Source organism: Atta colombica, unplaced genomic scaffold, assembly GCF_001594045.1.
Source record: "Atta colombica isolate Treedump-2 unplaced genomic scaffold, Acol1.0 scaffold351, whole genome shotgun sequence".
In the NCBI taxonomy this organism is placed as follows: domain Eukaryota; kingdom Metazoa; phylum Arthropoda; class Insecta; order Hymenoptera; family Formicidae; genus Atta; species Atta colombica.
The window spans coordinates 68,540-90,287 of record NW_017259461.1 but is presented as its reverse complement, the minus strand read 5'-3'; the positions used below and the strand labels follow the sequence as shown (position 1 = coordinate 90,287).

At 35.5% G+C, this 21,748-nt stretch overlaps 5 protein-coding genes across 9 annotated transcripts in view; 2 read left to right on the top strand and 3 right to left on the bottom strand.

Moving 5' to 3' along the window:
- LOC108690794 (pentatricopeptide repeat-containing protein 2, mitochondrial-like) overlaps nt 1–705 on the top strand; it is a 2,218-nt gene extending 1,513 nt beyond the window's left edge. Inside the window, exons 4-5 of the mRNA XM_018198279.1 lie at nt 87–191; nt 415–705. Coding sequence (XP_018053768.1) covers nt 87–191; nt 415–576 — 267 coding nt within the window. The 3' untranslated portion in view covers nt 577–705. The remainder of the gene's footprint in view (nt 1–86; nt 192–414) is intronic.
- A 186-nt stretch (nt 706–891) lies between these two features.
- Nucleotides 892–6,726, bottom strand: LOC108690792 (tetratricopeptide repeat protein 37). Of its 3 annotated transcripts, none has more exons than XM_018198274.1 (14): nt 6,657–6,726; nt 5,662–5,995; nt 5,211–5,584; nt 4,720–5,135; nt 4,187–4,654; nt 3,942–4,096; nt 3,727–3,862; nt 3,304–3,671; nt 2,723–3,039; nt 2,351–2,647; nt 2,020–2,277; nt 1,485–1,868; nt 1,149–1,404; nt 892–1,057 (listed from the first exon to the last, which is right to left on the bottom strand). In XM_018198274.1, exons 2-14 carry the CDS (start codon nt 5,985–5,987, stop codon nt 892–894), a joined length of 3,921 nt encoding a protein of 1,306 aa, XP_018053763.1. In that variant the 5' UTR covers nt 5,988–5,995; nt 6,657–6,726. The 3 variants fall into 3 exon arrangements, with proteins under 3 accessions (XP_018053763.1, XP_018053761.1, XP_018053762.1); XM_018198272.1 differs by having other exon boundaries at nt 6,616–6,690; XM_018198273.1 differs by lacking the exon at nt 6,657–6,726 and adding an exon at nt 6,165–6,393.
- A 259-nt stretch (nt 6,727–6,985) lies between these two features.
- On the top strand, nt 6,986–11,678 carry LOC108690793 (F-box/WD repeat-containing protein 7). 3 transcript variants are annotated; one of them, XM_018198278.1, is made up of 9 exons: nt 6,986–7,057; nt 7,614–7,879; nt 8,071–8,303; nt 8,387–8,489; nt 8,633–9,148; nt 9,237–9,644; nt 9,733–10,048; nt 10,129–10,283; nt 10,768–11,678. In XM_018198278.1, exons 2-9 carry the CDS (start codon nt 7,670–7,672, stop codon nt 10,816–10,818), a joined length of 1,992 nt encoding a protein of 663 aa, XP_018053767.1. In that variant the 5' UTR covers nt 6,986–7,057; nt 7,614–7,669; the 3' UTR covers nt 10,819–11,678. The 3 variants fall into 3 exon arrangements, with proteins under 3 accessions (XP_018053767.1, XP_018053765.1, XP_018053766.1); XM_018198276.1 differs by lacking the exon at nt 6,986–7,057 and adding an exon at nt 7,164–7,277; XM_018198277.1 differs by lacking the exon at nt 6,986–7,057 and adding an exon at nt 7,164–7,277 and having other exon boundaries at nt 10,129–10,326; nt 10,768–10,830.
- Nucleotides 11,679–11,685: 7 nt separating this feature from the next.
- LOC108690796 (dnaJ homolog subfamily C member 24-like) lies at nt 11,686–12,496 on the bottom strand. Its single transcript, XM_018198282.1, has one exon. It carries the CDS (start codon nt 12,363–12,365, stop codon nt 11,949–11,951), a length of 417 nt encoding a protein of 138 aa, XP_018053771.1. The 5' UTR covers nt 12,366–12,496; the 3' UTR covers nt 11,686–11,948.
- Nucleotides 12,497–14,077: 1,581 nt separating this feature from the next.
- On the bottom strand, nt 14,078–19,554 carry LOC108690799 (ecto-NOX disulfide-thiol exchanger 2). The gene is made up of 10 exons (XM_018198284.1): nt 19,323–19,554; nt 18,941–19,208; nt 18,199–18,800; nt 17,916–18,133; nt 17,632–17,826; nt 17,342–17,525; nt 15,906–16,012; nt 14,884–15,081; nt 14,500–14,809; nt 14,078–14,413 (listed from the first exon to the last, which is right to left on the bottom strand). Exons 1-10 carry the CDS (start codon nt 19,369–19,371, stop codon nt 14,196–14,198), a joined length of 2,349 nt encoding a protein of 782 aa, XP_018053773.1. The 5' UTR covers nt 19,372–19,554; the 3' UTR covers nt 14,078–14,195.
- Between the last annotated feature and the right edge of the window lie 2,194 nt (nt 19,555–21,748).

Here is a 21,748-nt window from a genome sequence, read left to right as displayed (position 1 = left end):
TACATATATATATATATTATGTTATGTTAGTTATGTTAGTTATGTTTATGTAACATACACATATTTTATTTTTATTATATCTACAGATTGAAAAATTGGAAGAGACTATGGCGCAGGAGAATATCCCTGAAGACTTTGAACTTTACAAGTTGATTACTTTATTGAAAAAGGATGAGCACATCTTACCTAGTGTAAGTTGATACTCTAATAATCCATTTCTATACTACTCCTAATTATTAATTATCAATTTGTCATATCAGTTATATGCTGGAAATATATTTTATATATTTTATTTTTTATACTATTATTTTTGTAAACAATTTTTATGTGCATGTAAAATTAGCTTAACAAATTAAGTCTATCTAGAATCAAATCTATTAGAATAAAAGATTAAATAAAATCATATTTTTACAGATTTTGGAAGATCATATCTGCGCGGAAATAATAATTGATAGATCGAGATTTGACAGAAAGAGATTTGACACACGATCTAATTTGTCGCAATTTAATTCTTCACAGCAATCACGCTTGTTTGTGCGTAATAATAGTAGACCAGCATTGCGGGATCTTTTGTAAGTATGTTTATGGAAACATTTCCATACAGAAGTTGTAGAATATGTCTCGTATAACCCTGATTAATCTGGGACAGATTTAAAATTAAACCAATAATAATAAATAAATAAATAAATGATTTGTTTCAATCAATAATGGACGAAATTATATTTGTTTTTGTTAAATAATAATTAACACCTTTAATCAACGCACCTTTCTATAAATTGATAACCTTTTTTATACAAAATTCAATAAAAAATTTCAATTTAGATTTATTATATAGTTTTTTACAAGATAGAAAAAATACACTTTTTTTACAATAAGTCATAATAAAATAATTCATTTAAACTGCGAGACTTTATTAACTTGGAGATGACTTAATTCTTTCTCGTTGTGAAGTAACCATTGTGACATATTTTCGGAAACGTAAAATTGTGATTTTATTATTGATATTAGTGACAGTATCCACTGACTATTAATTGGAGTACAGTCCTTATCCTTATTTCTACAAATAAAATAATTATACATACGACAACTCAGCACTCCGAAAAAAAAAAAAAACAGACAAGATTAATATATCATTCTATAATACCAACCTGGATAAAAGAGCTGCAACGAGATTAGCCCAGCTCTCAACGTTATTGGGATATGTAAATATATTTTTCTGAGCTTGTCTGAGACCTTCTTTCGTACCAAAGTGACTATATGCTGATGCGCAAGCAACATGTACAATATCAGCATTAGTCGTATTTCTGCTTAGTGTCAACGCCGTTAGAGCACACTTATGAAAGACATCCAAATTTTTGTCCAATAGTAAAACTCGAACAAGACGCATCCAATATCTAACATCGTCTATAATATCACACATTCATTATAAAAGATAAATTTGCAAGCTCATCATTTGATAATATATAATAACATGAATTACTTACTAGGGTGTTTGAAAATAGCTTTGATAAGTATTCGAATAGCTTGGACGAGATTTCCCTGAATAACTTGATAGTATGCTGACAGTGTGACAACATGATAACCGTACTTGTGATGATTTTCGTATGATTTCAATTCGTTCAATACCAAAGAAGTCAAATTGACGTCGTCATGCAAAATTCCTAATGCAGCTGTCGCTAAGAGACCAGTTACAGTAGGTGGTTCTATTTGTATACATTGAAATAGTAAAGTCTTAACAGCATCTGCTCCTTGGAATATGTAAGCAATCGCAGCCATCGCACATAAGATATTAGCTTTATCCGCACCAGTGTCTGCTAGCCAATGTAAAGCTGCTTCATATGTGTTGTACGAATCTTCATATTGTTTGGCTAAACATATATGACATATATGACATTTTTATTTTCATCAAAGTTTATACTTCAGATAGAAAGTCTTATAGAAAGTGAACATAAAATGAATAATCCATTTCGAGAATTTATATTTTCATAAGATAAAGATAAAAACTTAAGATTTCCATACCTTTGAACAAAGATAATGCTAGATGGCACTGAGAATTGAAATTTGCACATTTTACTTGTTTGCATAATGTTACCGCTTTTTCGTGTGTTCCGATTTGAATCAGGATGCGTGCTAAATTTATGGATATCATATCCCTTTCTTCATCTTCACTCAGTTTTAAAGCTGTAGAAAATTGTTTAGCCGCCGTATTGTACAATCTTAGTCGTTCCAATAATAAACCATGTGTATTTAGAGCATAAACATCATACGGCTCGCGTTCTGAAAAAAAGACCAAAATTATCTTAAAGTAGAAAAAGAGTATCACGTTAAATTGATAACGTTATTTGCTAACCTGTGTACCAAGTAAGAATATCAGCTGCTGCAGGTATTGCGTGCATGTTTTCGATAACATAAACTAATAGTGGATCTTCCTTCATTGCGGAATTCAGGAGAGTAGTGAGTACCCAATGAGCATAGCCTAAAGCTGCTTGATTGTGATAACCCAATTGTGTCGAATGTCGGAACAGATCCATTGCTTCCTTTCTCAGAGTTTTCTCCGCGATTAATCCCTGTCCGACCCAACTGTTCACGTAACTAGGATCCGCACGTTGTGATCGAGAAAACGCTTCATTTGCTTTATAAATATCTCCTAGATATATCAAAAGATTGTCATAAAATGCAGATAATTCTAATAAAAATTTAAAAAATAGTTATCTTTAGATACCTAGATGCAAGTATAATGTTCCCAGATTGCTCCAAGCTATTGCATTGTTCGATTCTCTATCGATCGCCATGATGAAACAATGTTGAGCCAGGGCATAATTTTTTATATATACCGACATACAAATAACACCAAGAATATTCCAATGTAGCCACGATTGTGGGCAGAGTTTAACGGCATGTTTTGCAGTCGCATAGCACTTAGCCGCCACATCATTCTTATTGATTGTAGAAACGCGATTTAGTTGCATCAAATAACAGCATGTTAAATCATGCCATAACAATGCAGAATTTTGCATGGATAATGCCCGACAAAAACATCTGAAAATAAAAGTTTATTGATAAATAAAATTGAAAGTTTTGAATCGTAAAATAATACAAAAAATGAAGTCTTACGATAATATTCATAAAAATTGAATATATCGTGCAAACTTTTATATATAATTTATTAATAATTGCGTTTAATAATTTAATTCATATTAATGTTAATCTCGTTTTCTAATACGAATATAAATCATATTATATTTATATTATAATTATAAGTCATATTATGAAAGAATATATTTAAGAATCATTTCTTTTTACCTTATTGATAACATTAATATCTCATCTCCTTTAATATTCATACATTTTTCGTGATTGTCACACTTCATTAAAGCAGATTTAATTCTCAAGTAGCAATATTTTTCTGGCAGAGTGATTATTCTATAACATACGTCGCCAAGCAATTTCCAATTGCAAAGTAGATCACTGCGCATTATAATAGCGTCTATCAAATTGTCTGCTGCTTGTTGTAGATTTTCTCTTGCCCGACATAAAAATTGTTTCTCGATATTTTGCCTTGCTAAACCTAAACACGCCTGTGCTAGACCTTTTAATGCAAGAATATGCTGTTTATCGTTCTGTAATATACTCTCGAAATCTTCTTTGGCTTCTTTATGTTGACCAATGAGCTACAGAAAAAATTTTGTATCAATTATATTATATGTTTTTATGAATTTTACTTACCAGTTTGATATTTGCGAGTTGTATCATAGGATACAAGGATTCTGGGCTCAGCTGTAATGCTCGTTGATACGACTTTAGTGCCGATGCATGAGCGCCGCGTACCAAATATGCATCTGCCAGAGATTCCCAACAATGACTGTACAAAATATATACTTGTGACAAGAAATATCATAATGTTCTGTAATACAATAAAATAATAGCGAGCTATGTTATACTTGTCATTAGGATCAGCTCGGATCACATGCTGTAATGCTGTGATAGCTTGTCCCGCATCACCTTGATCCAAATAATGCAAGCCTAGTTGGAGCCAAGCCCATCTTGGTCCAGTACCTTGCATAGTTACCCTTTGTAATAATTGTATATTGGCATCCTAAACAATGTATAATATTAGGATTGGTCAGAATAATTGTCACATACAAATTTGTGTTTTAATAGAAAAATATGTTTGTATGATGCTCACAGTGTTCTTGAGAAGACGATAAGCTGTACTTAGTCCAATACCAGCTTCCTCAGAATTCGGATTGATTTGTAATGCGGCGTAGTAACATCTTCTTGAACGTTCTATGTCGTTACCATGTTCGCGATAATAATGTCCTAAGTAAACCATACATTCCCAATTATTGCGATCTGCTTGGACGCCATTTAAAAATGCCATTAGACTGTGGTTATAATCTTTCATATCCCAATATATTTTACCAAATAGCAACCAAGCTTCAGAATTTTCTAAAGCTAGCTCGAGAGTGTTAATAGCATCTTCGTATTGTTTGTGCTTTTGTAAATGCAACGCTTTAAGAATAAAAGCTTGAAGTTTAGTTTCGTCTTGAGATTCCAAGTTATTTAATATAACAGTAGCATCAGGTTCATCCAATAATATATTTGTGCGTGCATGAATCACTTGTAATTGTATGGAAGGCTCAACACTTAACAACTGAATACAAATTTATTACATATCAATAAATATCGAGATTTATAATATTTGTATTAAATACTCACTTCTTCGCACATCTGACGTGCTTCTATCAATTTTTGTTTGTTACTACTTCTACTTATTGCTTCAAGTAATTTCAATTTGATTCTATGTTGAAATTTGTCCTTTAAACTTGATTTTATTAACCTTAGTGCTTGTCTAGATGCATTTTCGGTTTCTTCCCAGCAGTACAGTTTGGAATATATTTGACTCAACATTAACCAAGCATAAAATGATTGTGCATTTAATGAGACTACTTGTTTCAAACAATCACATGAGTCAATTAATTCATCTGTTCTTTTCAAATATACTGCCTTTGCAATGAATGCAGCTTCGGAATTTGCATTTATCTTTAAAAGTGATTCATAAAACTGAGTTATATCAATTTCAAGTTTAGTTTTACATAATGCCTCCGTTTCATAATAAATACGGCATAACCATTCTGTGCAAAGAAAATGATTATATGGTATGAGAATATAAAAATACAAGTTTTGACAAGAATTAAAAAATAATTTACCTAAAGGATAAGCATCCTGTGGAAATTGAGTATGCATGTCTTGAGCAGCTGTTAGCAACTTTGTAAGTTTATTTGAATCATGTAGTATCTTTAAATATTTTCTGTAATACTCTTGTCTATTCACAAGATCTATGTCTTTTATTACAGATTCTAATACATTTTCATAAAGCTCCTGATACTTGTTTATTCTATTATTAGGATATTCTGATAAAATCCACACTAGGATCTTATCAATCAGATTTATCTTCTCTTTGGTAGAAATTTCTCGTAATGCGCTCAATGTGTTCATTACTTCAGACAATATGTCATCATTTTTGACACGCAAGACAATCTCCGAAATTTTATTCACAAAATGTGTGAACTTAGGAGATTCGCTAAAACATAAATATTTATCCTTTTTTCTGATCTTTATATACAGTTCGAGATTTTATAAATTGTAATGATATCCTACCTATCTAACTGCAACAATTTGCAATAAGCTAAAGCTAACTTTCCCCAATTATCATGATCCTGTGGAGCTTTTTCATAGTGTGCTGCTAAACCTTGCCAGGCTAATGGATTATTGGGTTGCACCTCCACAGCCTTGTGAAGAATTAAGGATACCTGTGATTTAAATTCCTCCATCTCTTGCATGGAACGGGCTAAGAGTATTAATGCCGCATAATTGTTTTTGTCCTTTTTTAAAATTTTTTTGCATTTCTTCATAACTTCCAGATATTCATTTTGCTTGAAAGACTCACGGGCTTCCTTCAATAAAATCTTTATATTGTCTGACATTTTGTTCTCTGATAAAATAAAAAAGAAACATTATTGTAATGCCATGGATTTTTTGCTTTCAATATTTTATAATCCATACAAGTTACCAGCAGTAACAATTGAAAAATTTATAATCACAAAAATAATTTATAAATTATCATGACAATATCAAAACATTTTGAATAATTGTTATCCTACCTTCAATTCAACTTTACAATCAATTATAGGAATGAATCGAGTTTGTCAAGATGTAACGAATACTCGTTGCAAAAAGCGTCAAACGACTTAAACGTAATCATGAAAACGTAATCATTACGTTGCTTGCACTTTTGGCATTTGGAATCTTTGCTTGCTCTCCTTTTAATATCTCAGAATACTTGTTCGTTTCAAGTGCAAAAATTTTTGGAAATTTTAAGCAAAGCGAATAGACCTATTATTTGACCTACAATTCCGATTCAACGAAACACTGACTTGTGAGAGTACGACACAGTGTGACAGGAATTAAAGTTACGTTCCAAAACTTCCTCTCTGAGGAAGATTTTACTCTATATACTATATAGTATATGTTACGTACATGTACTATATATTTCGAGTAAAATTTTCCTCGGGAAGTTTTGGAACGTAACCTAGAATGCTTTAAGAAGCTTACATGCGCACGCATCCTGATGTCGCGTACATGTACGTATGTACCTGCTGTGGGAACGTGTGGTGTGTGAACGTAGGAGTCGGGAGGTGCGGAGGTAAAAAGCTGGTAGAGCCGCTAGGAGGCCGCCCGATGGATTCGCCCCGCTCGTCGTGTTTACGTCCGTCACTCGCCTTCCTTTCGACATCCGCGCTGCTCTAGGTTTACGTCACCCTCTCTTCCCCTTTACATCGCTGCGTATCTCCCGTGTTTCTAACCTAAGATCGTCTCCACCTGTACCGCACGCGAGAGAGATGAATGCCATGCTCCTTTGATAGAGGCATCACGTCACTGACATCACCGACACGCATCGGACGGACCGGACCCCTAGCAACCCCCATCACATCGGGGGACCGTCGTCGTCGATCGACCAAGAAAGGCTGACGACCGGGAACGGCGCTCGTCCCAAGTATAGACCCCTCCCCTATTTTACGTTTTACGCAGCTTCTCGTAGTCCCTTTTGTCGCACGCAGCTTGTCGTGAATCCGCGTCGTGTCGTTTACGAGGATACATGGGGTGTGGCTATCAGCTCATCGTTATCAGTGTATCTTTGTCCGATCTCAATATTTTACAATATGCATATTAAGTTATGAATCGCAACTGCATGTTTACGGTGCGGAGAATTCAAGGTTAGGTTAAATCCTCACGACAACGATGATAATTAGTCGTTCTTCGGATTTTCACTCGCAAGTTTCATCTAACTTCTTTTCCTTTTTTTTCAATCTATTTTCAACCAGCTCGAAATTTCGATCTCGCGATAGGAGATGAGATAGCGACACGCTGTGTTTTCCATTATAATCGCATGTTAAAATCATGATATAAGAATATTCTTATATCATGTAAAAATTTTCTCATCATGATCGAAATTATCATCTATTTGTGTGCGAAAGTAATAAATGAAGTAAAAGATATCAATTTGTATTCCAATTTGTATTCTAATGCTAATGGCTAACCTTTGTGTTTAGATACAGTTACTATACCTACAGTTACTATACCTATAAACCTAACATTACGTATAGTAATGTCTGTCCCTCCTTCATCCTCCAACAATATATCTGACAATAATAAGCTAGGCGGTGCTAGTCCTAGTCCAATTGAAGGAATCGAGGGAGTTCCAGGACCGAGTTCCTTGGATCCTATGCATTCAGTGTTACCACAAGACGAGGAATCCGAGGATTATGGAGATGATGAGGAGGAGGGTGATGAAGAGAGTAGCGAAGGAGAAAGTGAAGTAAGTCAACATCAGTTTGGTTTGTATATTGTTTTTTTTTTTATAGAGCAATCAGAAGTGGTAACCTTTCCTTTAGTTTTATTTTTGTAAATAATGTTAAATTTTGTAAATAAGGCAAAAAATAACTTTCTTCTTATTAACTTTATGGCTACAAAATGAACTGTCTTTCTAATTAACGCTTTATCGTTTAGATTAGCGATAGTGGATTGTTCTGCGATACCGAGTGTACAGCAGAAGTTGAGAGCAACAATTGCCAGTCACCTATATCACAGTCTCAAGTGGTTCTCTCAGAACAAGTTCAGAGTCCAGTATCGCATAATTGTGTGCCATTGGATGCTGTTCAGCCTCAAAGAAAGCGAAAAAGTGAAACGGAATGTTGTCTACCTTGTAAAAAACTTAATCCAGAAGAAAAGTCTCATACAATGTATGTATTTTATTTCTTGTTACATAAATATAATTATACATAGGTATATGTTCTTACATTTTAATACCTCTCTTCTGTTTTAGGGCTGCAAAAAAGCTAGATGATAAAGGTAAACACGTGAGATGTGTCATTCCTACCAAGGACAATCCTCCTCCAGAAATGAGCAGTTGGCTTCTGCAATTTCAAGTATTTATATATAAATAATATTAATATTTTTAGTGAATATTATAATAATAACAAAAAATTATGTCGATAGAGTTACAAAAAATAATGTGATCAATTATATCCAAGTCTTTTTAAAAAGTAAGTGAAAATAATACTTATTGCAGAGATGGTCAAACGCGGAAAGGATGTTAGCAATAGACGAACTAATAGAGAGATGCGAGCCCACGCAGGTGCGTCACATGATGCAAGTGATAGAGCCGCAGTTTCAACGAGATTTTATATCGCTATTACCGAAAGAGTTGGCATTGTCGGTATTGGCATTTCTGGAGCCAAAGGATCTTCTGAGGGCTGCCCAAACCTGCCGAAATTGGCGATTCCTAGCTGATGACAATCTACTGTGGAAAGAGAAGTGTAAGGCAGCTGGTATAGAGGACTTGAAAGATCTACCACCACCAAAACGAAAGAACTGTCGAAACAGTAGCCACTCATCGCCATGGAAGCAAGCTTATATGCGACAGCACAATATTAAAATGAATTGGAGGACGAAACCGATCCGCACACCGAAAGTGTTGAAAGGTCATGATGACCATGTTATTACATGCCTTCAATTCTCCGGTAATCGGATAGTCAGTGGTTCAGATGACAATACACTCAAAGTATGGTCCGCTGTTACAGGCAAGGTAAATTGTAAATGCGTAATGATATGATATTTAATTGTTAGCAACAAGAGAGGAGATTATATATCCTATGTTTTTCACAATATTTCAGTGTTTACGGACATTGGTTGGGCATACTGGGGGTGTGTGGTCTTCGCAGATGTCTGGCACAATTGTTATCAGTGGCAGTACAGATCGTACTTTGAAAGTGTGGAACGCAGAGACTGGTCAGTGTATTTATACATTGTACGGTCATACGTCAACAGTTAGGTGTATGCATCTGCATGGTAACAAGGTCGTCAGTGGTAGTAGAGACGCGACACTAAGGGTGTGGCAGGTGGACACAGGGGAGTGCTTACATGTGCTCGTGGGGCATCTAGCGGCGGTTAGATGTGTGCAATATGACGGAAAGTTGGTGGTCAGTGGTGCCTACGACTATATGGTCAAAGTTTGGAATCCGGAACGTGAGGAGTGCCTTCATACCTTACAAGGACATACTAACCGTGTTTATTCCCTCCAGGTAAGTGCATTATATGTATTACTCTTAGATTTGCTTTTCATCTCTTTCGGGATTGACAAATGTCCGTTTGCCGTTTCCTTCCTGTTAGTTCGATGGTGTGCACGTTGTTAGCGGATCATTGGACACGAGTATAAGAGTGTGGGAGGTAGAAACAGGTGCTTGTAGACATACTCTAATGGGCCATCAATCTCTTACCTCGGGGATGGAGTTGCGCAATAATATCTTAGTGTCAGGCAATGCTGATTCTACCGTTAAAGTGTGGGATATTGTTAGCGGTCACTGCCTTCAAACTCTCTCCGGTCCGAACAAACATCAATCGGCGGTTACTTGCCTTCAGTTCAATAGCCATTTTGTGATTACGTCCTCTGACGATGGTACAGTAAAACTCTGGGATGTTAAGACTGGTTTGTATTTTTTTATTCACTCTTTATTTTCAATTAGAATCAATTGTTAAGAACAACATATGTTCACATTGTGTTCGCAGGTGATTTCATTAGGAATCTAGTTGCTCTGGAAAGTGGTGGTAGCGGCGGTGTTGTGTGGAGGATTCGAGCGAGTGATACGAAACTAGTGTGTGCAGTAGGTAGTCGTAATGGTACCGAGGAGACAAAACTGCTTGTTCTCGATTTCGACGTTGAGGTAAAATAGTGAGCTCCACCACTTGGATCCAATCGCCCCCTTTGTACGACTTCTGTACATATTTTCAATTAAGTAGTCTAAAAACTAATCCACGCTGTACAATGATTTATGTATTACATGGTGTGATTGTGATAAGACTGTACGCGACATAAAATTGGGCAAAGTTTTTGCAGGAGTGGGAGGGAAGGAAAAAAGAAGGCAATAAGAAAGTTTATCTTCAGATCAAAGTGCTCGTTGAGAAAATTATAATTATGTCGGTTTGCCGGAGCGCTCGCGCATTGTTGTGGTGTACAAACGTAAGATTTATAAAAGACTCGTGAACTTATTGGGAGGGAGGGAGGGGGGAGGGGGAACGAGGAGCTTATCAGTGTATTTCTGAATTTTCGCTGTTATAACGATTCAGTAGAATCATCGACGATGCAAAAGTAGTAAACATCCCTAACGAGATTCATAACTATAACAAGTTTATTATGTGGGCATTTAGGAGCATTTATCAACGATGGCAGACGAAATCGAGGCGACTGAGACATACTGAAACTGCAAGGCAAAATGACATTAATCGAAGAATCTCATACCTCCTGGAGCAAGAAAACTATCGACGACAATTCACGTCTTTCGGAGAGATCATACAGATCTTTTTACGAGAAATTTCAAACATTTGTTATATATTGCAACATTAATTTTGTCAAACTGTCAGCTTCGATATTTCCTGATCATGTAATTTAGACTTTATTTTCTTATAAACATCGATCTGGTTAAAAACAAATATTTTTATAAATTTTTTTGTTTACAAGCTAATTTATGATTGACATTTATTGGAAGAAAATGATCTTTCGGCAATTGAAGTAAAAAGATAAAAAAAATTCGTTGAATAATTTTCTCTTTTTGCAATTGAAAAGCTGCTTCTTCCAATATTACATGTTTCACTTCGTCATAGTGCAATGTACAGATATAGTGCACTTGTTCGTGTGCAATACAGATTTACAAAACAGTGAACCAGTACAAGCTTATACAGAACAGGATGGTACTTTTTTAAATCTTTGTTTTTGTTGATTAAAATGTTTAAAACATTCATCAATATTAGACTTGTTAAAGGAAGAATATTTGTATTAGCCAGATCTTTACATTTAATGTGAATTGTATAATGAAGACTTATAAAAACATTGCATCATTTGTCATTGACGAATTTTATATGGATTCTACTGAATCATGTCATGAATATGAACGACATTATCAGATAATACAATTTGTGCAAATGCATCTTTATTATTGGACCTAGGTTAGACTAGGTGTCGTGTTTATTTGTATATTGCTCAATAGTTTATATTATAAGAATGTGTTACCTGTTGTATCATTTTTTATAAGAAATAGAAAAAAGATGTTGCTGATATTTTAGATTTTGTTTTTTTTTTTTAAATTTATTACAACTGTACACATGTTCTTGTGCTAAAAAACATATTTTGTACAAAATAAATGTTCGATTTCGACCTCTTTCTATATATTGTGAGTATTATCTTGTCATACTATATAATGAAGAGAAAGCGCATTTTATTTTATCATCTTGCATAAATAATGTTCAGTCACATTTTACAGGCTTCTTTAAAAAAAAGTAGAAAAGGTGTCGTCAAAGGTTGTATTTTATTGCATAAACTAATGCTCAGTATGCTATGTTTCAACAATGATAATAAGCGTACAACCGTCGCACATCACTTGGAGCACAGTGTTTTTTTTCCGAAGAGCTTGGCGTTCAATGAAGTAATTTTCGCCGCACCTGCAGCGATAAAACAATGTATCCTCAAGAGCAGATTCTTCAAGTTCGTGCGGTGTGAGACGCGCGTATACAGGACTGTCTTGTTCCTCTAACTGTTCCTGTTTGCAGGCTGCATCATACTTTTTCCTGCATTGTGGATGTCCGAGCACTCGCCAGGCTTCTTTGACATCATGAAACTCTTGGATATCCACGGCATCATTCTTATCGGGATGAAACTGTAATAAGCGTCGATGATAAGCATGCTTAATCTCCTCCTGAGTGGAGTCCTTATTGCAGCCGAGCACTTTGTAGTAATTTAATCGCATTTTCATAAAGTTCTAAACCGGAATACTACTCTTCTTTGTGGCTACCTATATGTGGCTGTTCACATGTCTACAATTAATCTGTTCAATTAATTCCTCAAGCGTTGTGAGCGTTAAATAAAACGTAGTCATGATTGCATATTATTGCATTCAGTGGACTCAATAGTTAACACTGAACGCTCACTGCTATTGGTTTATTTTTCTACATCTAAAAGTCTTATGATCGGTTGTTCAATCTTTTAGTAAATTTTACCAATTTTTTTTATTGTGAGGTAAATTTGGTAATCCACGCATGTGATTGGATAATTTTGCTACTTACCAACCCACAGGTAAAATTTGCCAAAAAATGGAACAATCGGTTCTTAAACCCGATGTCCACGATGCTAAAAATCTGCCCGAGATCTCGAACAGAGAAAAAATTAACAAATCACATTTGATCACATTGCGATTGGTTAATTCTTTCTTCATCCGAAGTCTCAATCTTTAGTATCATGGATACAAGGCTTTAGACCCGGTTGCATCAACGTTACTTTGACTTTAAGTGAGACTTAAAGTCTTCTATTTATCTCGTTTTAAAGAAAAAGAGACAGAGAGTTTTAAGCCTTGCTTAAAATCAAAGTAACATTGATGAAACTGGGCCTTATTAGAAAAATACATCCATACATCAATAACAAGATCATTCAACTGACTTAATTATAGGGCGAGTTCAAGTCGACAAAGCAGTTAGGTCTGCTCGCCGAGCAATTAAAATAATGGGCGCGTTCAAGTTGACAAAGAGGTTAGCCTGCTTGCCCAGCAAATGAACATAATTGATTGTTTTTTATAGGTCCAACCAATCATATTCAATCACTCTGTAAGCATGCCTAGTCGCTTTGCCATCTTGAACTCGCCCAACGATTGGTTGGATCTACCAAGAACTTATGTTCATTCGCTCAGCAAGCAGACCTAATCTTTTTGCAGATTTGAACTCGTCTATTGAGTTCACTGAATATGCTCAATAAAAGTATATCCACATAAACTTGCATAGCCGCATAAATGTATAAAAAAAATTATCCAATCACATTTCTCTTACAAAGTTGCACATAAAATGTGACTGGATAATTTTCTTTATGCATATGTTTATACAGCTATGTAAGTTCTGTGAATATACTATATAAGGTGTTTCACTTCCGAGATGCATAGTGTTGACCAATCAGACCACACAATTAAGATCCAAATACGTCGATGAATCTGTCGTGTTGCATGCACTTTTTGCATTCAGTATTCTTCACTTTCTTTTTAATGTCTGAATACTTATATATTTATCTCGTGTAGATGCAAAAGTTTTAGGGATTTCAAATAACGCGAACAAACCTGATTATAAAGCAAGTAACTAGCGATTCAATTGCTAGGGAAATCATAGTTTAAAATACACAATGCGCATGATCGTAGGCTTATACCGCGATTTATAAAGTTCTTCAAATACACACACACACACACACACACACACACACACACACACACACACACACGCGCGCAATAGCGATTAATCAAATCCGTACAGTATTTATAAAATTAATTTTGATTTAGACACTAAATTAAATTTGATTTATTGCCTGAGAAGTTTGATAGATATTGCAGGATATAATTTTTGGAGGATTAAAATTAAGAGATACTTGTTTATATCGTTAAAATTAAGAATCGGTAAAGATATTTTATTAATTCACAACGACGTCAGACTTTTCATCCGCTTGTCACGGACAGATCTTGATTGCACTCGCGGACAATAACGAAAGAGAAAGAGACGAACAACAAGACAAATGTACTTTCACAGTTATTTTTACATTCAATCGTCTAGATTCAATGATTGCGATAAACATTAAAACCTGAAAATTGCCAACGTCTCTCCATATTTGCACCGATGCCGAACAATTCTTGTTTGAAGACCTGTGGAAAACGTTGCATTAAAACTTCAACTTCACTTGGTTTAATGCCGGGCTCCATTTTCTGCAGATAGGACCACAAATAATCCACGCTTGCACCAAACGGATGGATATGCAGAAATGTCGCTATAAGTCCTGCAATATATGTTATATATTAGCAAAGTTACAACTGACATTGTTTTAAAATCATTTTCTAATTGTTTCCAAAATTTTTATATTACCAATAAGTTTAGCATCCTTCTGGGTGACTTGCACAAAATTAGAGGTGATAATATGTTGCTTCGGTGTGCGTGGCTCCTCGCTAATATCGTCATCCTTGTCAAGTGTAATAATTTCACTTTCTCTAGGCTCTTCCTTCTTTGTGGCATTCAGCTTGACGGTCAAGTCCTTGATCTTCTGATCGTCCTGCACTTGCTGCTTATGTGACTGCATCAATTGTTCTTGCATACCTTTCAGTGTTTGCTGCAGCATCTTCATTTGTTTCTCCTTTCCTTCTATCTCAGCTTTTGTTTCCGATTTCAAAAGATCGACCTATAAAGATTTGTAATTAGAAACTTTTCGAAAACTCTCCCGATGTTAACAAATCGATTCGCATTAATACACACTTCATTCTTGTACGCTTCCAACTGGCATCTCAGACTGTCATTTTCTTCTTTGAGACTCTGCAGTCTCTCGATGTCCTCTTGGTTACCATCCAATTGATTGCGTGTTTTCTTACGTTGAGGTTCCTCCTCTGAATCCGATACATCCATCTCACCTTCGCCTTCAATTAGACTATCTTCTAGCTGTACCGCTTTTATTTCCTGTATTACGAATAACAAAACTTATAAAATGCTCCAAATCATGACCATTGTTTTTTCACACAAATGCATGCAAAGTATGTAATTTCCTATCTGCTGTTCAAACAATGGTATTTAAATACATCCCTAAACGTGGCTGGTTCTATTGTTTTTTCTTTTTTTTTTTATTAAGTACTTTTTATACAATATTGATTTTTTTAAATGTAGTTTCGTACATTTCTGTAATTCAGAGTTTAGGCGCGATACCGCATACGATTTTGTCTCAGTTTTCATTACAGAAGTGTTTCAGGACTTTGCTCGCCTTTTCAGAATGATTTGGGCTTACCTGATTGTAAGAAGCAGATGCAGCTCTGAAGTACAGAAATAACAAGTATTGTATATCGAGTGAACGCTGTTCGAAAAAAGTAAGGCAAATCCATGCTGGATAGTCTGTTGTTGCTTTTCGATCCGAAAGTGCTAATCTCGTATTACCTTCTGTTCCATATGTTGTTCTTAATGTTGTGCGTGTTGCCGACAGGATTTATCTGCCATACTGTCACGGCATTCCACGATAAAGTATCGAATTATAACGCACGAAGAGAAGCGTGTGTCTGACCGATTTCTTTTTTTTTTTTTTATAGCAGGCGACTCGATTCTTTTCTCAATTGTCACTTACCTGTGATATCTTAAAAATACAATTTGCAAAACAACCGTGGAGATATCGTGCAAACGCGCAGAGGAGCATATTGCGACAGAGAAGATTCTGAGATTATTTTAAGTTACGCAAGAGAAAGAGGAAGTATACAGAAGACACGCTACTAGCATGTGAGAGTGCGTTACATACATACCGAGGATTGTTTCTTCCACATTTCGATGTTCTTCCTCTGCGCCTTAGTGAAGTGATCCCAGACTTTCTTGTGGCTGGCCGCAGTAAAGACTCGTTCGATCTGACTGACTGTTGATGACATGTGGTCGCATGTTGCATACAAAAAAACACAACAAATCCTCCGTTGTATACCTTTTGCTTGAAACTCTAAGCTCGGTAGTTTCGTCTATGCTTTTAGTAATACTCATTATGCATACTCGTTATATTAAACGTAGTTTAGTTATATCATGATATTCTTCGACGGGAACGATCCCTCCTTTAATAATCGGAGCGTGTTTTTCGTACATATGTACAGCTACGGAGTCTCACGGAGTCTCACGTAGATTGTGCCGAGTGTTGGAGCGCATCTAATCTAACGTAAAGTTGATTTCACCAAACATTCCGCTCTCATTGTTCGCCTTTCCACCATACTGCGGATAATGTAATTCCGAAGACTTGCAATTCGCGGACTTCCTATGTTAAAGACTATTTTGAACAACAACGAATATCTCGCGCGTTATTAAACGTTCGTATGATACATTACATTACATATACATGAACACTTGATAAAACACTTGATACATGTGTAAAAGTCTCAATTTGCAGTTCAAAATAATCTTTCAACAATGGATGCCCAGCCCATCACCCTTATTCCTTAGCATTGCCAAGCATGCAACTTTCAAGTACACTATGACTCTATAAGATAGAATTTGCGATAAATCGGCTTCGTTCGTTGGTTTTGTTGGTTTCCTAAGTCCGAGAAGATAGGATTTTTTCACCCACCTTATCCTCGCCTACTATCTCTGATCCTTCCTACCGAGTTGCCTCCAATTGTGCATTGACCACAAATAGAATTCATTCAATTCGCCATGATACACTTGAGAGATTGCTAAAATTAGTGACGAGACAGAGAAATACTTCGTCGTAAGTATTAAGAATAGGTTTTACATCAAGCGTATCACTTGATATGCAAAAGCCGATTTTCAGAATATCATACGTTGAGATCGACAAGCTTAACATTCGATTTAATTTTGTACCTGATTATAATTCGGTTGTTGTACCTTAATGTCACGAATCATTTTTCTTAATTATCACGTAACGATGTAACATACCTTCGTAACTGGTTTAAGAAAAATCTCTGCTTTTTATCGGAAATACGTGGTACAAGAATTCGTCATACACACAGTGTGAAGAATGCAATGAATACCGCTGTTGTTACTTTGAGATTACGAACGAAATAATCACGATTTTTGTTGCGTTTACTATATCCAAATAAGGATTTCCTTCTATTGGTTGTTGGATCTCTTTATGCCAGAATTAACTTACCAGCCAATGCGGATTTTCTTAGCGCACACAAAATATGTACGATAATACGGAGCTATCTTAAAAATAGAAAAATAAGAAAACATATAAACATACATTGTATGAGAAGTCCTTGCATTCTTCCTTTCATTAATTCTTTGGCTTTTTGCAGCTCCTCCTCGTAAACAGCTTTCTCCGTTAGGAGTCGTCGCACATGAGAGTTTGTTGATTGTATCATGGAGTAGAAGATATTGGCGTTACGTTTGATGCAATCTCCTCGTTCTAACCATGTTACAACAATCTACAACAACACGTTCAGATCATGAAAATACAGAGATGTTACTTGATGTAACTAGAAACTGGAAATTGAAATATGTATTAGAATGTTCATTAAAATGACTACTCACTTGTACTGCTTTCATAAACGTATCATCTTGCTTAATTTTTTCGCAGATATTCGATGCCTCATGATCCGTATAATGTACTACTGGAGGCGGACTCGATGGTGGTCTTTGTCTCTCCTTTTCTACTCTTTCTCTATGACGTTGCTCCCTTTGTAACTGTCGTTGTCTGCATTCCCATTCATATTGGTCATCTCTAGCCTAAAATCATTATTAATGATTGTATATAAGTAGAATTTAATTATGAAATTATACATTTTTGGGTAAACAATTTCTAGCAAGTAACAAACCTGAGCAAAATCTACATGAAGTCTACCGGTATTTGCAGGTTCTCCACTCGATCCTATTCTTACTCTATAACCTGATAAATAAATTGCTGCATCAACACTAGCTTCTAAAACAAAGCGTATATGACAAAAGTTCTTCTTAGAAAGACGCAAAGTAGTTATCTCTCCACATCGTTCAAATATTTCCTGTATTATAGCTTCAGTAATGTTTTCCGGCAACCCTGTAGGTAGTATGATTAGTAGTAAAGATTTTCAAGTAATTTATTATTCAATGTGCAATGCTTACCTCCCACAAAAATTGTCCTACATCCTGGTGGTCTCTCTCGCGTGGTAGGTGGTGGAGCATTCGGATTTGGTGGAAACAATACACAACTTTTACAATGTATGATTTCTTTGGTACCCTGAGGCGTCATCGGTGGCGGTGGTAAGCTCGCGGTCATTATTTGCGCTGCATCTGTCATAATTTGCTCAGCACCCAATATCTGAGCACCTATCATACTGCCATCGTGTGACATCATACCCATGCCCATTGGATTGTAACCGTGCGTATGACTCATATGTGGACCCAATGCCATCTCACCCATCATGGGTGCCATTGGACCCATGGGACCCATACCCATCATAGGATAACCCACTCCCATTCCCCAAACACCTGTAGCAGGTTCCATCTGCGTGCCTATGCTCGGTGCGTTATTTGTATTTGTCGACGACAAAACTTCGTTGTTGTTGTTGTTGTTGTTAGAATTATTCGCATGATTGTTATTATTCTTTGAAGAATTTGAGTTATTTCTTTCTTCGGTTCTTCGATCGTCCCTTCGATCTCGGTCGCTTCTCTCCTCCCTCCTGTCACGATCCCTGTCGCGTCTGTCGCTGCGTTCTCCTCTTGATCTTTTGCAAACATAATGAACAAGTTATAACTTTTAAGATTTTAAGCAGATAAATTATATAAGACTGTAATATGTTATTATTCATGCAACTTGTCATATTTCCCATATAATTTGACAGAACAAACAAAAATAGAGTATCACCTTCTGTTGTTATCTCGGACTTCACGGCTATCCCTGTTCTCTCGATCTCTTCTATTGTCATTTTTGTCGCTTCTTCTATCATTGCTATCATCCGATGTTTCTCGCACTACCGGAGGCTGATTCTTATTCGTACTAAATTCCAGGGGCGAATCGTTCATGCCAGGTAGTGGTATGGGTGGTGGTGGTAACGGTGGAAAACCTTGACCCGCTAGTTCCATAAAGCTCTGTGGTCCTGCTATTGGACCCAGCGGACCTATTGGTCCCATGCCTGTAAATTGTATATCAATGAAACAAACGGCATCAGGGTGACAGATTTGGATGGAATCGATTTGAAGGAAGGCAAATGGAGTAATGATTAATAAGGGAATCGGTTATCGCTCACCCATGGGTGGCATAGCGGTTGCTGGTACTCCAGGAAAGTTATAAGCCATTTCTCGTAAGATGATCTTCGACTTCTATCCACAGAAGGCGAGAAGCAACGGAAGTAAATACGCCGCTCTGAAATATTCTGCTTTATTCCGCTTGTTGTCGAAAGTCGCGGAGATGGCGGCGATGAATATACAGAGTGGCTACTATCGAATAGTGATTATGCGGCGCGGGAATGATAGTACATGCGAGTACGACAGATGACACTGCTTGGTCGCGTCGCCCAATATATCATATTTGTTTTATTTTTAAATATGTGATACAGAAGACGATATCAATTATTTTAACTACTTTACATTCTCATGTTTCTTTCGAAATAAAAATATGCAGCCGCATAATTGTAATTGTAAAGAGGAGCATCACTGCAGTCACATGCTATTCAGGCTGCTCCGTTTGGTTGCCATTTAGCAACGGCCGGTGTGTAAACATAGATGGCTGCTCCGAACGTCAAATTTTGTCAAGCATTCTAGTGACGTTTTCTCGTATGATTCACCATATGCCCAAGGATATTTACCTTTTGCATTTTACATGAAGTACAGTAATGATTAGCGCGCTTTGTCTGGGGTACGTATTTCTGTTTTATCCTTACAATCGCGACGTTTATATTTTAAGTAAATGTAATATGTAGTATAATGTTTGTTTACTAAGTAAATCCGCAAAAACAACGCAGAAGTGAAAACAATACACGCACAATGATAATAATAATAATTTGAAATAAAATCAGAAAAATCATAATTTCATTAAACTTATTTAATTATGGCTCGATATGATGATTGTTCTATTAGATTTTAGCCATCATGATACATTTATAGTAACAGTTCAAAATTATAAGTTATACATATCTTTTCTTTTATAATTTTATATATATATATGCACGTCTCTTTTATCTGATATATAGAAAAATTATATATAGTGCTGTATTCATATTTCCCAAGGCTTGATAAATATATATATTTTCCTATATTATACATATACTATTGATATAGTTTTAATTTTATATATTTTTTTTTAATCTGATGGAAATACAAACTTAAAATTTCCTTAAAAGAGGAAAAAAGAAAATATATGATATTAAATATATCATCAAGTATAAATCATAAATATTAGTTATTAAAACAAATTGTTAACAGATTGTTTTACGTAAGTTAATAATCAATTTTTCACAGAGAAAATATCCTGGGTCATACAAAATTAATTTATATGCAATATGAGAGAATTTTTTAGACTCGAGAGTATAAAGTGTTATATCACTTTATTTAATCAATCATAACATTCAATAATACATAATTTAACTGATAAATGTATTTTGTGTTTAAATTTTTACATAAGGACATGCGTTTTGTTATTACGATACACTCGATTGTAGGTAATACCTAGTTTTCAATATCGTAGGCAACTATGTCGTGTAGAGTTTTGACAAGATTCGAAACATCTCAACGCCCCATTTTGTAATTTACATACGTAATACAAACAACGATTCCAAGTAGCATATGTGCGATTGTATTTACATGAGTAACTTTGTTATCGCGCCTCACATTCTAACAAGTAATTCAATTAACATATTTTATGCATATGTACTTTTATTTAACCACTCTTAAGTATCAATGGCAAGAATTTGCAATTTTCTTTTTTTTTCCCCTTTTAAGAGCTGTACTGTGATTAAAAAGATGATGCCTTGAATTACGATGTAACTTACAAAGTATGAATAATATTACACACACGTTTCGAATCCTATTGTATTAAGAGTCAAATGATGGTGCGCATCGTCGCATTCATTCATCCAAATAACATATGTACATAGTATATTCCCCGAGACCCAATCTCCATACCCACCCCATTCCCCAACGTAAAGTGAACAGATGATTAAGGCTCCAGCAGGCTATAGGCTACATTCTACAATGTACAATATATTATGTACTTTGTTAGTTTTCCGTTTTCGCGTACAATGTCTGGCTGTGTAATGTGTAGTAAGCGATAGCACCAAGAGATTTCCCGCTTCTGCTTTCGAACTCGAATGACTCTTTCGTGACTGCTACACCTAGTGTGATTTAATTTAGAAACCAAGTTGCGCAATAATTAACATTTATTTCATTCAGTAGTTCATTAAAACTTTGCAACGTATCAAGTATGTAATAGACATACTTATTATAAAACAATACATTTTAACAAAAATGTATATAGACTTATACCTTTATGAAATGTAAAGTTGGATAAAAATAGTAGGCCTTGCCCACCAATATCTGTTAAGAGTTATGTTTCCTTGTTTCTCGTACTTTGTGTATTGAATGCGGTAATGAACACTTAACGGTGTTCGGTACCGGGTTGACAAATCATGGATAGACACATCTAATGTCTTCGTATTACATTTGATATATTATGCAT

Bases quoted from the DNA above. Each gene is read 5' to 3' on its own strand.
- LOC108690792 (XM_018198274.1), bottom strand. From the start codon at position 5,987: ATGTCAGACAATATAAAGATTTTATTGAAGGAAGCCCGTGAGTCTTTC. The intron at 5,136-5,210 runs GTAAATTATTTT...TTCTTTGCACAG, and splicing joins ACAGGATGCTTATCCTTTAG to AATGGTTATGCCGTATTTAT. The intron at 4,097-4,186 runs GTGAGCATCATA...TACATTGTTTAG, and splicing joins ATCGTCTTCTCAAGAACACT to GATGCCAATATACAATTATT.
- LOC108690793 (XM_018198276.1), top strand. From the start codon at position 7,238: ATGAATCGCAACTGCATGTTTACGGTGCGGAGAATTCAAG. The intron at 9,645-9,732 runs GTAAGTGCATTA...CCTTCCTGTTAG, and splicing joins ACCGTGTTTATTCCCTCCAG to TTCGATGGTGTGCACGTTGT. The intron at 10,284-10,767 runs GTAAAATAGTGA...GTGGGCATTTAG, and splicing joins TTCTCGATTTCGACGTTGAG to GAGCATTTATCAACGATGGC.
- LOC108690796 (XM_018198282.1), bottom strand. From the start codon at position 12,365: ATGAAAATGCGATTAAATTACTACAAAGTGCTCGGCTGCAATAAGGAC.
- LOC108690799 (XM_018198284.1), bottom strand. From the start codon at position 19,371: ATGGCTTATAACTTTCCTGGAGTACCAGCAACCGCTATGCCACCCATG. The intron at 17,827-17,915 runs GTTTGTTACTTG...TAATGATTTTAG, and splicing joins TTCATGTAGATTTTGCTCAG to GCTAGAGATGACCAATATGA. The intron at 16,013-17,341 runs GTATGTTTATAT...TGTCATCAACAG, and splicing joins GCAAGGACTTCTCATACAAT to TCAGTCAGATCGAACGAGTC.